The 15,148-nt window shown below is 36.1% G+C and overlaps 1 protein-coding gene across 2 annotated transcripts in view; it reads right to left on the reverse strand.

Moving 5' to 3' along the window:
• Positions 1-3,036: 3,036 nt before the first annotated feature.
• Positions 3,037-15,148, reverse strand: part of LOC113236493 — a 93,998-nt gene continuing 81,886 nt past the window's right edge. Inside the window, exons 3-7 of one of the 2 annotated variants that reach the window (XM_026472593.1) lie at positions 11,024-11,102; positions 10,202-10,370; positions 5,555-5,917; positions 3,636-3,996; positions 3,037-3,202 (exon numbers count right to left, since the gene is read on the reverse strand). In XM_026472593.1, the coding sequence (XP_026328378.1) occupies positions 3,663-3,996; positions 5,555-5,917; positions 10,202-10,370; positions 11,024-11,102 (945 nt within the window). In that variant the 3' untranslated portion in view covers positions 3,037-3,202; positions 3,636-3,662. Of the gene's footprint in view, positions 3,203-3,470; positions 3,997-5,554; positions 5,918-10,201; positions 10,371-11,023; positions 11,103-15,148 lie in introns of those variants that run through there. The other variant, XM_026472594.1, reaches the window with a different exon arrangement.

Consider the following 15,148-nt stretch of genomic DNA (forward strand, 5'->3'; position numbering starts at 1 on the left):
TTGGCAGTTAGATTTAAAACAGAATGTTCACAATCATAATAAAACTTAGGTCATATCTTGTAACTACGTCAAAATGTACATTTAATGTATTTTAAAAAAATGTATTTGTAGAATGTAATATTACGTTCATTAGAAAGAGTGAATGAATATCATGATCGTGCAAACATTTTGCTTTTTTTTTTAATTTATAAAAATTCTTCTGTAACAGTTTTAACCAGATGTACAAGAGATGACCCAAAATATCTTATATCCAATATTGAAATATTTTTAACTTAAATATAAAGTAAATAATAAAAAAACTTAATTGATACACATTTTAAGGCTCACGTTTTTATAGATGCGTTTGAACATCTTTGTTCTTAAAAATTTTTAGGGATTTCGTATTAATAAACAGTGAAAGAGATGGCAACAAAAAAAGATTCATCAAAATTTGTCAGTAAAAACGTGAGCAGAAAAATCAACCATTACGCAACATAATATACGAATTATAAAATTAAAATGTAAAATGCCAATATGAAGTACGACACACATTAAATAAAAAGAAATTTACTTGTAATGTTTCATAAAATTATTGAATAAATATTCTTAAAAGAACAATACTTGAATGCTTATTTTAATGAAAAATAAACTTTATTTATTTATAGAAAAAATGTATTTTATATAACATAAAAAGAACTTATTCTAGTTTAAACTTAGTACTGAAATAAACTTACTGACTAGTTTTTATATAAACCAGAATTTTATGGTAATATTTTTTGTACCTCTGCTATTTACTATTACAAAAATTAACAGAGATATAGTTGTTATATTTCCCATAAGACTCTCATGGTTACATTAATACAAAATTAATATTTTCGACACACAGCATTTTAAATTGAATCGTCAACTTAATGGAATAAGATTCTATAATTACTTAACGTAAATAATTATTAGGTATCGTATAGTTCTAGAACGAATCGATCAAGTTTCAATACTTTTTGACCTTTTCCTCTGTACTTGAAAAAGGACCGAGGTTTAAAAACGTATTTTTGTCTGATATTTCGGTCGTTTTATTTGCGTACAAATCTTACATCGAAGTTCAACAGAGTTGCCTTTTTAGTTCTGACTATATATAGAAGCTCTGGCTTCTGCATGGAATTTTTGCTGTGATATGTTAGGTGCTTGTTTCAATTTTTTATTAAATAGGCATATACAGGATGCCCTGGAAACAGTGAATAAGTAATAATTATTCAAGGGCGTAACAATAGCTCAAGAATAACAACTTTAGATTGTCACTTACGCGTACTTTAAACTAAGTGACATAGTATGCATCCCTGATGGTACTTATAATGTTTTTACGGTCGAAGTACATTATGGACACCGAGATGCATTATCGTTTTTGTCACTCTTACAAATTTGCATTGCGTCTCCCAGATTAAAGGGCAGGGAGAGACAACAATATCAACGGCATAGGAGATTTAGGATCGTATTCCAGAACTCTACTCAATGCTCAAGTCAGGATTGCACTGGCAACACAAGCACTGGAAATACAACCCTAATGGCAGGGACTTGAGTATGATTTCGAGTGCTTTAAACCATACTCAAATCCTCACTTGAGCATTGAGTAGAGTTCTAGAATACGACCCTTATAGTCTTATGTCTATGTTCTGTCATCTCGTGTAGATGTCGCTGAAGTGACAGCGAAGTAAATTCAGCGACCTGTCTGTGTCCGAAGTCAAACGGATTCAGATGGGTCGTTGCAGAGACAAGATGTGTGAATGGAATTTTAGGGGTGTTAATTCAACCCAATGTAACTGCGGTGTTCTGGACACAGTCCATGTACTTGCTCGTGTGCCCCTCGTGTCCAAATACACGAGGGAAAATTGCGCAATCGAAGTGGCAAAACAACAACCTTGTCAAAGCATTTTGTAAGGATACGGTCACGTTTTTTGAAATGTGCTGGGTTGTCACTCACTAAATAGCACGCCACCTTGTATATTTCACGATTTTTATTTACAAAAGCAATAAGGGCACAATGCAGTTTACTGTTTAGTACTAGCATGGGCCAATAACACAAGAGGACTGATAATCTCCAAACTACAGATCGTTACTGTGATAAATGGCAAAAATCTGTCTTGGCGCGGACCAAGCAGCCTGGAAGTAGTTTATATTATGTAAATGGCCATGGATATCAGTTAATTCCTCTTTAATATGAAATACAAGCAAAAGTTTTTGTTTTCCTTGTAATATTATTCAAATTTTGTCCATGAGCTAAAATGATTTTCTGAACTTTGACAAATATGCGCACCAATAGATAGCATTGTGTGTTACAAACTAATTTGTAAATTAACGCTTGCTAATAATATGGGTAGATGGCGCTAATCCTAAACAAAATAAAAGAATAAACGGTAGTAGCCTTAAAAATCTGTGCAATCAGCGCCATCTAGTTGATTTGTTTGTTATCACTAGAAATTAGCGTAGTTTTGATAAATTGCAGCTCGTCAATGTAAAACAAATAAGTTAGAATACAAAAATAGCTGCGCTGTCTTGTATCGCGATCCTCTTGATTTATTGGTCAATGATGCTAAGTATTCTATGGAGAACAATATGATAGTTGAACGCTGAAAATATGAAGATCATGACGATTGTCCCTATTAAATGGTAACATCGTTCGTTGTTAATTGGTCGTCACGTTCTGACTGCTCTAAATGGAAAGAGGAGAAGAACATAAGGGATTTCTTACTTCAACTAATTAGTTGACTAACTAAGAATGGAAGGATACAAATGACTGCAAGAATGGTCTTTAAGGGCTCTTACACATAAACACGATACGATGCCGCGTCGTGCTACGACGCGCGTGTCGTGGAAATCTACGACGAGGAACGTAAAAATTCAAGACACATCGCAACGTGGCACAACGCACGACGTGGTATCGTAGAAACTCACGGTGCGCTCTCCAGTTTCGCATTTATTTGATATTATATTCCACGATACGCGCGTCGTAGCACGACGTGACGTCGTACCATGTTTGTGTGTCAGAGCCCTTACACGTTCGCTGGCAACTAGGTGATTTTGGCGTTAATTATTTCGGATCTAGCAGTTGGAATAAATCAATACCTCTACATTGTTTGGAAACTATACTCACACAAAGACAGTGGTCACATATATCTAACAGTCAACTAGTTGCGTACGGCGAAAACACGACTAACATTTACAAATAAGGGCGCGTTCCCATTATACCGTAACGTTTTATTTATAGTTGAACGACTGTCGTGTCTAACTGTTACCACTAGATCGTGACAACAATTTATCGGTTCACGGCAACAGCCTTGCCGTTTGCACGACAGAAGCTACGATTATCTGTTGTCACATTTTTATCGAGAAGTTTTATTTATCGTCAGACGACTGTCGTTCTAGCTCTTCCCATTGTTACGACAGTCTGTCGTCGTAACGTCAAAAAAGTCGTGAATGACAGTTAATCGTGTTGTACCATATGGGAACAGCTTCATTTAAATATACAAGCCACGACATTTTAAACTGCACGACTATCAAATGGGATGCACGACTACAGAATGGGAACGCGCCCTTAATTTACCATCGACAATTTAATCTGAAAAGCACAATAGAAGAAGGCGCTTACATCTACACAAATAAAGCATACACTTAGATACATTTAAAAAAGTTTAGCCTGTTCCACGATTTTGCCTTAAAACGGCTACAGGCATAGGTGCAGGCATATCGAACTCTTCGACAATTGTTTTGGGATGCAAAGCACTGATGTTGTTATCTACAGTGTAAGTTCTCGGATGAGTTTGCGCTAAGGCAGGGGCAGTATTCTCCAGCCAGTCGTTGGAGTTGCGAAGGCGCTTTCGTCGCGCGACTTGTTTGTCGCGTAGATGTTGCAGCCGTGCGAGGTGGCCTTTGATCTGTTGTGGACTGAGTCCGGTGCGGCCCGAGTGCAAGATTTCGGCGTTATAGCGATACGAGCCTTCAGGGTCACGGCGGTTCCATTGATATCTGGAAATTCAATATTAGTTGGTGAGTATAATATTCACGGAGGAATTGAAGCATTTGTAACGAAATTGTACATATGTAGCATAATGAACTTGGAAGACGCGAGTTTGTACGTTTTTTTTACAATTGACACAAAGTTCATTATTGAGCGGTATTCGCTTCCATTTCCTTCTGCGGTAATATAAATTGAGCCCAGTATTTTTAGAATAATGGTCCTCGAAAATGAGCATATTAACTAAATAGAAGCATAATACAAAAAAAATATAAATGAACTAGATATGTAAAAAGTAGTGTACTATTTCGTTTGTTTAATGCCATCCACATAATATGCTTATATATTATTAAATTATAAATTACTATTTAACCTGTATATACATACAAAAGTCAACGCAAAATTAGGTTTTAAATTTTTTTATGATACTGAGTGGCAGGACAGACCATGGACGGACAAGTCGTACGCCTGGTGGTAAGTGACACGCGTTTATTTTTTATACACAGGAAAATGTGTTACGCATTCTGCACCGCGGGCGATGACATGGCGGGGTTATGTGGGACTCTCTTCCGTTTATCCATCCTCGGAGGCCTACCCACTAAAAACCTGTGTACGCACTCTCATCCGCCTGTGCCGGCACGTGGGATCCGGTTAAGTCTTGCCACTCACCCCGGTTGGGTAAGCGACACGCCTGTCCATAGCAGCTGCAGTGTCATTCAGAGCAACGCAGTAATACAACGTCAACGCTTGGCGGCAGGAATAGGTAAGGTGGCAGTACTTCCCTGGAATTACACTTGCACAAGGAGGTCTACCGCTGCAAATAAGTTCTATGGTTCTGACCACACTATACTAAGCCCTAAAAGTTTATCTTTAGATAAGAGCTTCGCAATTGACTTTGATTTGGCTGTAACAAAAAGATCCAAGCATAGAGCTGATGGCGGTAGCTGGTGACATAACAGAAATTTTTGGTAAGAAAAATATGCCGTAAATTGGAAACGATAAGTGATGGAGCAGACGTCAAGGCAAACGCAAGATGGACGGACGACCTGAGAAAGGTGACCAACAGCGGCTGAATGCGGGCGGCACAGGACCGAGAGAGTTGGTGTACTCAGGGAGGCTTACGTTACGTCCAGCAGTGGTCGCGTGTAAGCTGATGTCTGAATAGTAGAATTGGAAACTTGTACAGAGAAGTAGGTCAGTATCTTATGCTACACTGCAGTGACCATAGTAATTCCCATTTCGTGAAAGAGTGTTATTGTCTCTACTAATCTTTGTTTGTGACTAAATGTATTGTAATTTGGATGGACGAATTGATGTTGAACGTTAATAAAAAGGGAGATGTTTGTTGTTAGTTAACCAGAATTTATGCAACTAAAGTTTCGAGAACCCCACTAAAACTGTCGTTGGGTTACAAATGCTGACAAATATGTTATATATAATGCGACGTATGTTTGTTGCTATCTGCAAAGTATTACACGTGTGTTGGCATACTTTTGGTCAGTACTATTGTTTACAGTTGCAATATAGTACTTAGGTTTACTACAAAATTAATATTCTATAACAACTTACCCAGGGAAAGGTCTTGTCAATCGTCTACGCGGTAATGGTCTCGATCGCTTCCGTAGTTCATTCGGTCTTAGATCGTATGATTTCAAGTTACTTCTCAAAGAATTCCTCGAATGTGATTGTGGCCTTAGTCGTATGGGGCTCGGTTGGAGGTCGTAGGACTTCGGGTTCAGCATCGGGTTGGCGGTGACTTCGTTGTTTCTCGGGTCGTTGATTTCTCGGCTTATACTCGGCGCGGTTATTTCGTTGATCTTGCCCATACGCTCCCAACGTTTGCGTAGATCCTTCAACTTCGATTTGGGAACTTTGCGAAGCTTCGTTTGGCATATGTATTGGCGTGGTTCGATGCAGCTGCGTGGTGCCCATCTGTAAATCGATGATATTAACGATTAGAAGCATCTCTGTTAAGTTAAATTAAAATTTCGCAACGACGATTTGAGGTGAGATAATTTGAAAAGTCTTAGAGTCAATTACTAATTTTAATAAGCTGATTAAATATAAAATAACGGCTTTATTTGACACGCAAAACACACAAATTACAAACAATCGATCACAAAAAAAAACAAAAATTTCAAATCGAAAAATGAAAAACATGTAAATAGGGTCCATGACTCAGCATTTACAGATTATGCTAATTCCACAGCCGTCGCTGTTGTTCTGCTATGGCCAGTCATAAAATGGAACACGATAATCAAACTATTAACTATTTAAATTAGTATAAATAACAGATTTAGGCACAAATCAATTAAATTTGATACAAATAACAATAGGTCAAAGAAAATAATCAAATTGAGTAATAATAACAATAATAATAGTGTGTCTTCACTGAAATAAAACTTGAGGCGGTAGGATTTCTGTGGCGTGTCGCTTTCAGTACAAATACAGAAAGCGAACCTGCTCGATACGGCACGTATTAATATAATAATAAAATATTTCTTTATTTAATTATAATTAATATTAATTATAATTAATTTATATATTATTATTTTTTTTGTTTAAATGGGATGTTTGCTTACAAACTGTCCTTATAATTATATTGACTGAATCGCTTTCTATCTCGCAAGAAAAACCAATGTCAATGTCGTATTATGACAAAAAAATCATCTACTCAATTCTCGGCAAACAGAATTTGAATGAAATTGAATTCCGCCTCTACAATTTAAAAATTCAAAATTAATCTCTTAGGCCATAATAATCGCAATGAATTAATGTTCATATCTATCCCTGACTCTCCTCATATAAATGACACATCAAGTCGTGAAGCAGATTAGCTTAAATATCATCTGCTTAACAGTAAAACCGTTTAGCAGACAGAAATAAGTGATATTTTCCCAAATAATCTCCAAATTATGTACCTGTTGTCAGAAAATCGCCATATTTCTCCAGATAATTATAGTTTCACGTGCAGAAAGATAGTGATTTTCTTTCCAGAGCTACATAAATTAAAGAGTTTTTGTTTATAATGCTACTTATGTGGTTTTACCTTTAAAAAGACAATATGTGACTAATCTTATCTAGGTTGTCAAGAATTAAGTTTCATAAGTGCGCGTTATCTCTTTTATTAAGATTCCGATTAACTATAGTTACATGCTGTCATAATATTGTGTACCGTAAACCAAGACATGTGTTAGCAAGTCCTGTATTTAAACGCACGTATTTATTAGCGTACACAAATTTTTGCATCTAAATGCAAATACCTTCATTTGTATTCATAGTCCGCACTGAATTTCAAACTGAGTTTTAAAAATGGAAGTTTATTTCTCGTTTGACTGACATTTCATAAGCGAACCATTCGTTCTTATAATCCCGAAATGAATTTATGGATGACATGGCCATCTGTTGAGTTTGGGGACCGAACAATGGACCGATACAACGGTTGCACCATAACACCGCAAATCGTATAATTTTATATTGGTTTCGAGGGATATAATATTGTTTAGAGACGTGGTTTCGGTCAAATGAACGAGGACTGTGTTGGTTTGTGTTTATTTTATAGGTTGCAGCGAAAGAGCTGGGCGCCAAGTGTGCTTTTTTTTTTAAAACAATGGTCATTGTAATCCATTGAGACTGCACTTGGATTATATTGCAATTATGAGAGCGGTTACACACAGTGTCTTACAGCAACGATGCAAAAGCGATGCAGTCGCTAAGCCTCTATCTTCACACACGCGCGGGCTTTTAAGCAGCGATGCAAGCGCGCGACTGCTTCGATACAAACACGCGATTGCATCGCTATACTTAGGATTTGTAGGCGTTTGTATCGATGCAATCGCCGTTTCACGTACGCGCGTTTGCAGCGCTGGTAAAGCCACCGTGTGTAACCATTTGTTGCTTACTAAAATTATTATGAACATTAATGTGCATATCTTCGTTATACTACGCAAACCAATTATCTGGAATTTACACAGAAAATTACTTAATTTAGGATAACGCGACAAAATTGCTATAAAATACAAACATTTTCAAACTTCAGTAAAACATAAAATGTAGAATCATCCTTTACAAATTAACGTGAGATTTTGACACAGTGAAATTTTAATTGCATTTATTTCAAAGTCGATATTTTATGAAATAATTGTTTTTCCCAGTATAACAGCGATATCTTAATTTTAATCTCGTTCAATCAATTTAGTCTTAATATTAAATGTTAAATGCTAAGGATTTTTTTTTGTATGTCACATAATTAGTAGAGTATGCTATAGACGTGTCTCGCTATTGAAGATCAGAATATCAAAATATTGCAATAGCGGGCTTTACATAGACACTCTATCATGGGTGATACAGCAATCGTGCGCGATTGAGCTCATCAGTTGCGCGCGCAATCGCGCACTCGATCCTGCGCTATTAGCCTTTACACGGACACTCTTTCCGTTCTAACAACAACGAACACAATCAATCGCACAACAAATCGCGCGAAAGAACGTTGGCTTAAAAAAATTCAAACATGTAATCGCGCACGATTGCGCGTGTAAACTTTCCCGCGCGTAATCCTGTACGCTCTTTTTCACACGCGATAGAATGACTTTGTAAAGGGCAGGTGAATAGTAGCTCGATGGGAAGCCATTAGTCTTTACATTTAGCAATACTGCTAAATGTAAAGACACCAAACGTAGAAAATCCTGCCATCGACACCAGCACTATTAACGTTAACAGAAGTGCCGTTACTAGATACTAGAAGCATCCGCCGGCAGGGTTAAAAATTGGCATTGGCAGAATCACAATATGATTGATTGACAATTCATATTATGAATTTTGAAACAAAACAAGAAATTGCGTTATATGAATTGTAAGAAACTCATAATATGAATTGTCAATTAATCATATGATTCTCCCAATACGGCCTTAAAATCCCGAAAAATTGATGAATGATAATTTTATAAATGCATTTACTAGTAAAAAAAATGTGATTAGTGAATCAGATTAGATGCTGTCATCGCTTCTATTATAACATTTGTACCACACTCTATAAATTGTTCCAGATTGTATTTCTAAGTATAGGATCAGTTTAGTGGCCCTTAACTATGTGGTCCCTCATCGCCCTTGGTCATTCCGATTATTATTAAACACCGCCGCCATATGGGCTGCAATAACCTTGATGCCTTCATGATTACGAGAAGAATTAAGGACATTGGAAGGTCAAAAACGAAAGCTGGAATTAACGTAAAGCCATTGTAATCATAGATAAATAAAATATTCCATGTACGAATTGCTATAAAGTTGCTTTGTATCTTTTTCATTGAGATCTTACAAGTTATGTCACCGGGTACGTGTGCCGATTTACATTTTACGTTATTGCAGTAATCGACATTGACATTATTTAACCAAATATTCTACTTTATGTTGCTCTGGAAGGACCAGAGGAAGGATACTTATCCGCTCACGCGATGCGCTCCTCCTACCGCAAAATGACGGCTATTTGGTTTCGGAAATTAGAAAAGCATTCAGTTTAAATACAAGTTTTTATAAATAAAAATTATTATTCTGCATTGCTAAATAAATACCCTCCGTACTACCAACAAAAACATCTCAAATAAAATGCAGTAATACACCGCAAATTCTGCACTTAAAAAGCACTAATGAAATTTTTGGTGTACTTGGATAAATATGATAATATTCCGTTTGAGTGGTTCTAACGTTTACCATAAAATTACTCCTTAAAGTATAGTTTATAAACATTTATATTCAGGGTAAACTTAAAAAACGCTACTTACAGTATGTTTTCAATAAATAAACACCGAAATCACCAGCCCAAACAATACACACACAATTGTCGTGACGCATTTTTGAAGTTGTTTATTTTTTTTAAATGACAGACCCAGGCATTAAAAACTTTATGGTTTGCTAGAGTAGTTACCGAAATAGCAATTAATATTAGTTCTTTTACCTGTTATAACTTCGATATCCGATAAATCGGTATAAAATCATCACGGGGAACTCTAGGTGTGGTATGCGTCTACGGCTGCATGTATCGCGTGAGCGGATAGTAAGAGATCTGACTCTCAAACAGTTGTTAAATAGAGGAGGCGTAAACTGGAATATTGATCTGTAAATTTCGTATTAAATCTAAAAAGGTCTCTGGCTAAAAACCACATAGAAGTAAATGGTATAGTTTAAATGGCATTCGGTTGGTCCGTTAATTGACCAACTCACCTGTAGAGAAGTTCAGGCATCATGGCGATGCAGTGGAACTGCAGCTCATCTGGAGACATTTTCTTCATCTTAGAGAATGACTGGTAATGCATAGTTCGTAATTCCCCGCCCCACTTCCACGCGCGCGCTGCTAAGTCGTAGATACCACCGATCCAGCGGCTGGTTCGAGCTGAAATTTTTAAGATAGAATATTTTTAGATTCTTTTTGAAAAATCAAAGTAGGAGGTAGCATTTTAAAGTCAGATTAGAAATTATTTGTGACAAAGCGACCGCTGTCATCGTCATCCCACCTTTTATCACCCTTTTTTCTGGTTCGTGGCCACCTACTTTGAAATTTTGAATCGTTCTTAAATTCCTTTTCTTCGTCACTCTTACTTTTCTTCTTTCCGTCGCCACTAAATTTCCAAAGCGAGCACACGTGCTTAACTTCACATAAAATTCTGACTAGTTATACCATTGAAAATCATGTAACCTAACTGCTTGTAATAATATTTGTAGCAAATACAGGCCCATTTGGGGTAAGTTCCTTTTTTACCATGTTCTGTATGTAATTTTAGTAGGGCGTTTTTATATGATTGTACCTGTGTTTATATCGTTATTTTCTTTTGTTACAGCCTTTACGCCTGTTCTTTTCCCTTCCTGTATCTTTTATTTCTACCTTTTACAATAAATTCATGTTGGACCGAGCCTTGTGTTTAATTACGCGAGGCCCGCGTTACATACTTTTGCAAAGTCAAATGTCAATGAGAGTAAAGTACTGCCTCATAGGAAGAACATTTGCTGGAAAAGAAAGAAAAATGTAGGAATTTTATTGTAACTTACAGACATCAGGCTTGTTAAGGTATTTTCTAAGATTTCTGTCCTCCCATCGCGCTGGAACAGATAGGTTGCTGTCGCGATCCTGGGGACAAAGAGAATGACTTCTTAAATTTATAACCAAAAGGATCACTTTTCTAAGTATTAAGTTTGGCCTTGAATATGTTAAGATTCAGTTCCTGGAAGATTTTAATTTACGCAGGTGTCAAATCAGAAAACAGACATTACTGGTCGCAGAGGATGATTCAGCAACTGCAAGGACGTCTACGTTACAGTCGTGCGTAATGAAATTCTTAAATTACCAGTAAGATGGCAGAGCAGGTCGCCTTGACGTGTCAAAATATTTGATCAAAGTGAATGATGTCACCTTGCTTGACCCACATTTTGTCATTCTTGCAATGAGGATGCATCAATATTTTTTCTTTTCTCTACACAAATGTAGACCGAACGTAAAATATATTTTATAAAGTTGCTAATGACTTCAAGCGTGCCGTGATCCCATGTCTGTGGTAAGAATCATCGCGGGAATATGTGATTCCTTTTCAATCAAGGATATATTAGTAAACATTGGTAATTTTCGGATTAACCCTTGGGAAACAGCTGTGATGATATGCACATATATAAAACAGCATTGATAGAAAGATAACATCCAAAACATAATTGTGTTTTAATTGCCACGTTTAAAAATAGGCCACTCGTAGATTGTCATGCAAATTAACACGAGACTGGGTCAACGGTTTCCGCGAACTTTGGCAATCACTCCTTATTAAGGCGCTTTCAACTCGATTCTGACAGTAAGTTCATGATGGAAGCCTTGCTTATTGGCAATTGTTCCACTTTGATTCCATTTATGAACTATGGGAGCGGGGGCTCTTTAAAGAATCTTCGCCATGACATGTCTACTAACGTCCAATACTATTTATAAGGAAGATTTGCCAATGGTTTGAAGGGAGGTGGACGTGTTTAGAGGGATGCAGGTTGAAGGTTGATCTATTTAGAGCGATGCTGCTACAGCTTTTAATGTTATGGCTAGAGAAGTGGTGGATCCGGTCAAACTTTGCAACAATGATTCATCAAAACCAGAGGAACACAAGATTTAGGCGAAATAATTTAAAAAAAACCTTTAAGAGTCAAGAGAGATACTACCTTAGCTCGAATTAAAAGTATCCCGTACTAATACGGTTCATTTTGCTTATTGCAAGAAGCCGACAATATGGGAAAGTATACGTGTTCTATTCAGTTCAGTTGATATAAAAAAAAAATATTATACAATAGTTTTGTAAGGACTATTTTAGAGTATGGCAGTATTGCTTGGAGACCACATTATGCGGTTCACTCTCTTAGGTTAGAACGAATTCAGAAAAGGTTCTTATGGTATCTTAGTTATTTACGAGGTTTGGGTAAAAAGAGTGTCTCGTACACCCGTCTCAAGTTCTTCAAAATATCTCCTTTATCTTTGCGACGTGAAATGCTTGATCTAGTATTCTTATATAAACTGATTAACAATAAAATTAATAGTCCGCAACTTCTCTCTAAAATACAGTTTAAAATACCCTCTCGTCTACCAAGGTATCACGTAAATCTTTTTCACCCCCCATTGCGCAAAAGTATCCTCGGTTCAAATTCTCCGTTTGCTCGATTAGCCAGTCACGTCAATGCTCTACCTCTTGAAATGGATATCTTCGCAGTCTCATTGCCTCGCTTCAGGAAGTCAATATTGCAGTTTTTGGCATAAAAGTGAATATTATTTGTAATGTATATTATATTTATTTTATAATTTAATTTGTAAACATATGTAATATAAGTACAGTAAAAAAAAGAACAGTAAATTAATAATAATTGTCTTAACTTTCATACTCTCATCATGGCATGTTCATCTGTAATTGGTTAAGCATTTTAACTGTAACACCCTGTCGAATGTGTGTAAAATATTGTTGTAACTGAATGTATTAAGCGTTGGTGAATTTAAATAAATAAATATATAAAAAAGTCATTGGAATTTGTAAAATTTCGAGGTAAGTTTGTGTTTTTTTTTCTATCGTGAAAATTTTAGGAATCGTGTTTTCACACCGCATAGTAATCAGTGTAAGTACATCCTCAATTTTACTATATAATATTTTTTTCAAAGTGACTTGATTCAACACTTTCACTGTTAGCGGAATCAACCAAAGTCATTTGAGGTTGTATCGACAGGCCCTGACGCTTAGTTTATTGTGATATTTAGAGATGAGTTCTTAGATTTTCGTCGGAGGGTAACTGCTAACTGAGGTTGGAGAATGGGACCATGTAAAGGGTCCGAAGCGTCCGGTCTTCCTTTAAGATGCTAAGTTATTTAGAAGGAAATAATCCCTATGATCATTGACTTACTATCATTGAGTCTTTCGACCAATATAGTTTAAAATTGACGGTGTTTTTATTTTTCACATTTGCCGGGTTCGATATTCCTGGTACAGACAGGCGATTATTTAAAAATCTTTGAATACTGTTCGAATTTTTGAATGATGAAAAATCAAATCTTCTTTCACATTGACTTACAAATAAATGGACGACGGGTCTAATACAAACACCACGAAAAAAATGTCCCAAGTCAACCTATTTAAACGTAGTGACATGTAAAGGAATATGAAAAAGCTAAAACGTTTAATTTAAATTGTAATGTCATCGCAGTACTGTCTAATTTTGCTTGATTCGCTGTCAGTCGAACAAACGAAGACTAAAGCGTGAATGATGCTCTGTATACGCTTTTAACGCCCTATAAGCTCGGACACTTTTTAGCGCGGACCCGACGTCCATATAATTGTAAGGCAATGTTCTTTCAGGAAAATTTTCTACGGTATTTAAGGCGTTTTATATTACAGGAGGGAGGAAAAATGAATACTTTCCTGAATACTTTTGGAACAACTGTATTGAATAGCAAATCTTCATCGACTTAAGCGTCTTTATGGAGGGTTATATTGTGTATCAGCTGTTCCATAGCTCAGCTTCGTATGAGAAATCGTACTAGTTTTGTGTGACTTGCCAAAAGTAATTAACAAAAGCTGTTAGTTTTAATAATAACTATGTAGCTAACGTTGTATCCGTGAATATGTTACCGGACAAAGTGTGTTCTATCTCTAAGAAATAACAATTAAAAGCGTGCTATTTTAAACGCGTAACTCATATACGTAATGTGTCTATGCAGTAATGAAAAAAAGAACATTGTACGCGCTATAGGCAGTTGCACATGATACAAAGCATCTGTTTGGTTATTTTCGAACATAGAAACCACTGTTACGTAAAGATTTAGAATTACACATAAGTTTGAAGTTTGTGTGTTCTTGTTACCTAATTAGTTTTAATAATAATAACAGTTAGCCTATATATCTAGGTTCGGTGGACTAAAGTTCATAAGTCAAAATCCAACATCATTCATTGAAATTAATAGATCTATGTAGTATTGATGAAAGGCGCGTATCTGCATTAAGCCAAATTTTACAGGAGAGACATTTGACGTTCTTACTTTGTAATTTCAATAGTAAATCACGGTAATTTGGTTGCCACGACATATACGCGGATTTAATTTGGCCAGTAAATTACCGAAATGGAAACTCAGAATCCAATGCTAGTTACGCGTAATTGCACTATCTCCGACGATAAGTAAAATTCAATTCCAATTTGATTAAATTTGTATTGAATTGATATTCAATTATTTTTTGTGAAATTACTCCACTAGTTTGTTATAATTATTAATAGAAAGATCGAACACTCAGAAAAAATTCCTTCGATCCGCCCGGTTTCGCACCGACGTCTTCTAGCAAACCGTGCCAGCTATGCCAACTAAGCCACGGAAGGAACCAGCGGACCTTACGAATTTTTCTATGTGCTAGTTTGTCGGATCTTTGTATTTGGTTTTCAATGACTTGTAGCTGTAGCGCCATCTATGAGAAATCCATGAAAGTACTTCCTCATCTTTTCGTATTTTAATTCTAGTGGGCAGATTTATCATTCTCTTCACATCTTCCAATAAGAAAAGCAACACAAAAAATCATTGACTTACAAATAAAAGGACGACGGGTCTAATACAAAAACTACGAAAAAAACGTCTCAAGTCAACCTATTTAAACGTAGTGACATGTAAAGGAATATGAAAAA

Source organism: Hyposmocoma kahamanoa, unplaced genomic scaffold, assembly GCF_003589595.1.
Source record: "Hyposmocoma kahamanoa isolate Upper Pololo Valley unplaced genomic scaffold, ASM358959v1 92, whole genome shotgun sequence".
Taxonomy (NCBI): domain Eukaryota; kingdom Metazoa; phylum Arthropoda; class Insecta; order Lepidoptera; family Cosmopterigidae; genus Hyposmocoma; species Hyposmocoma kahamanoa.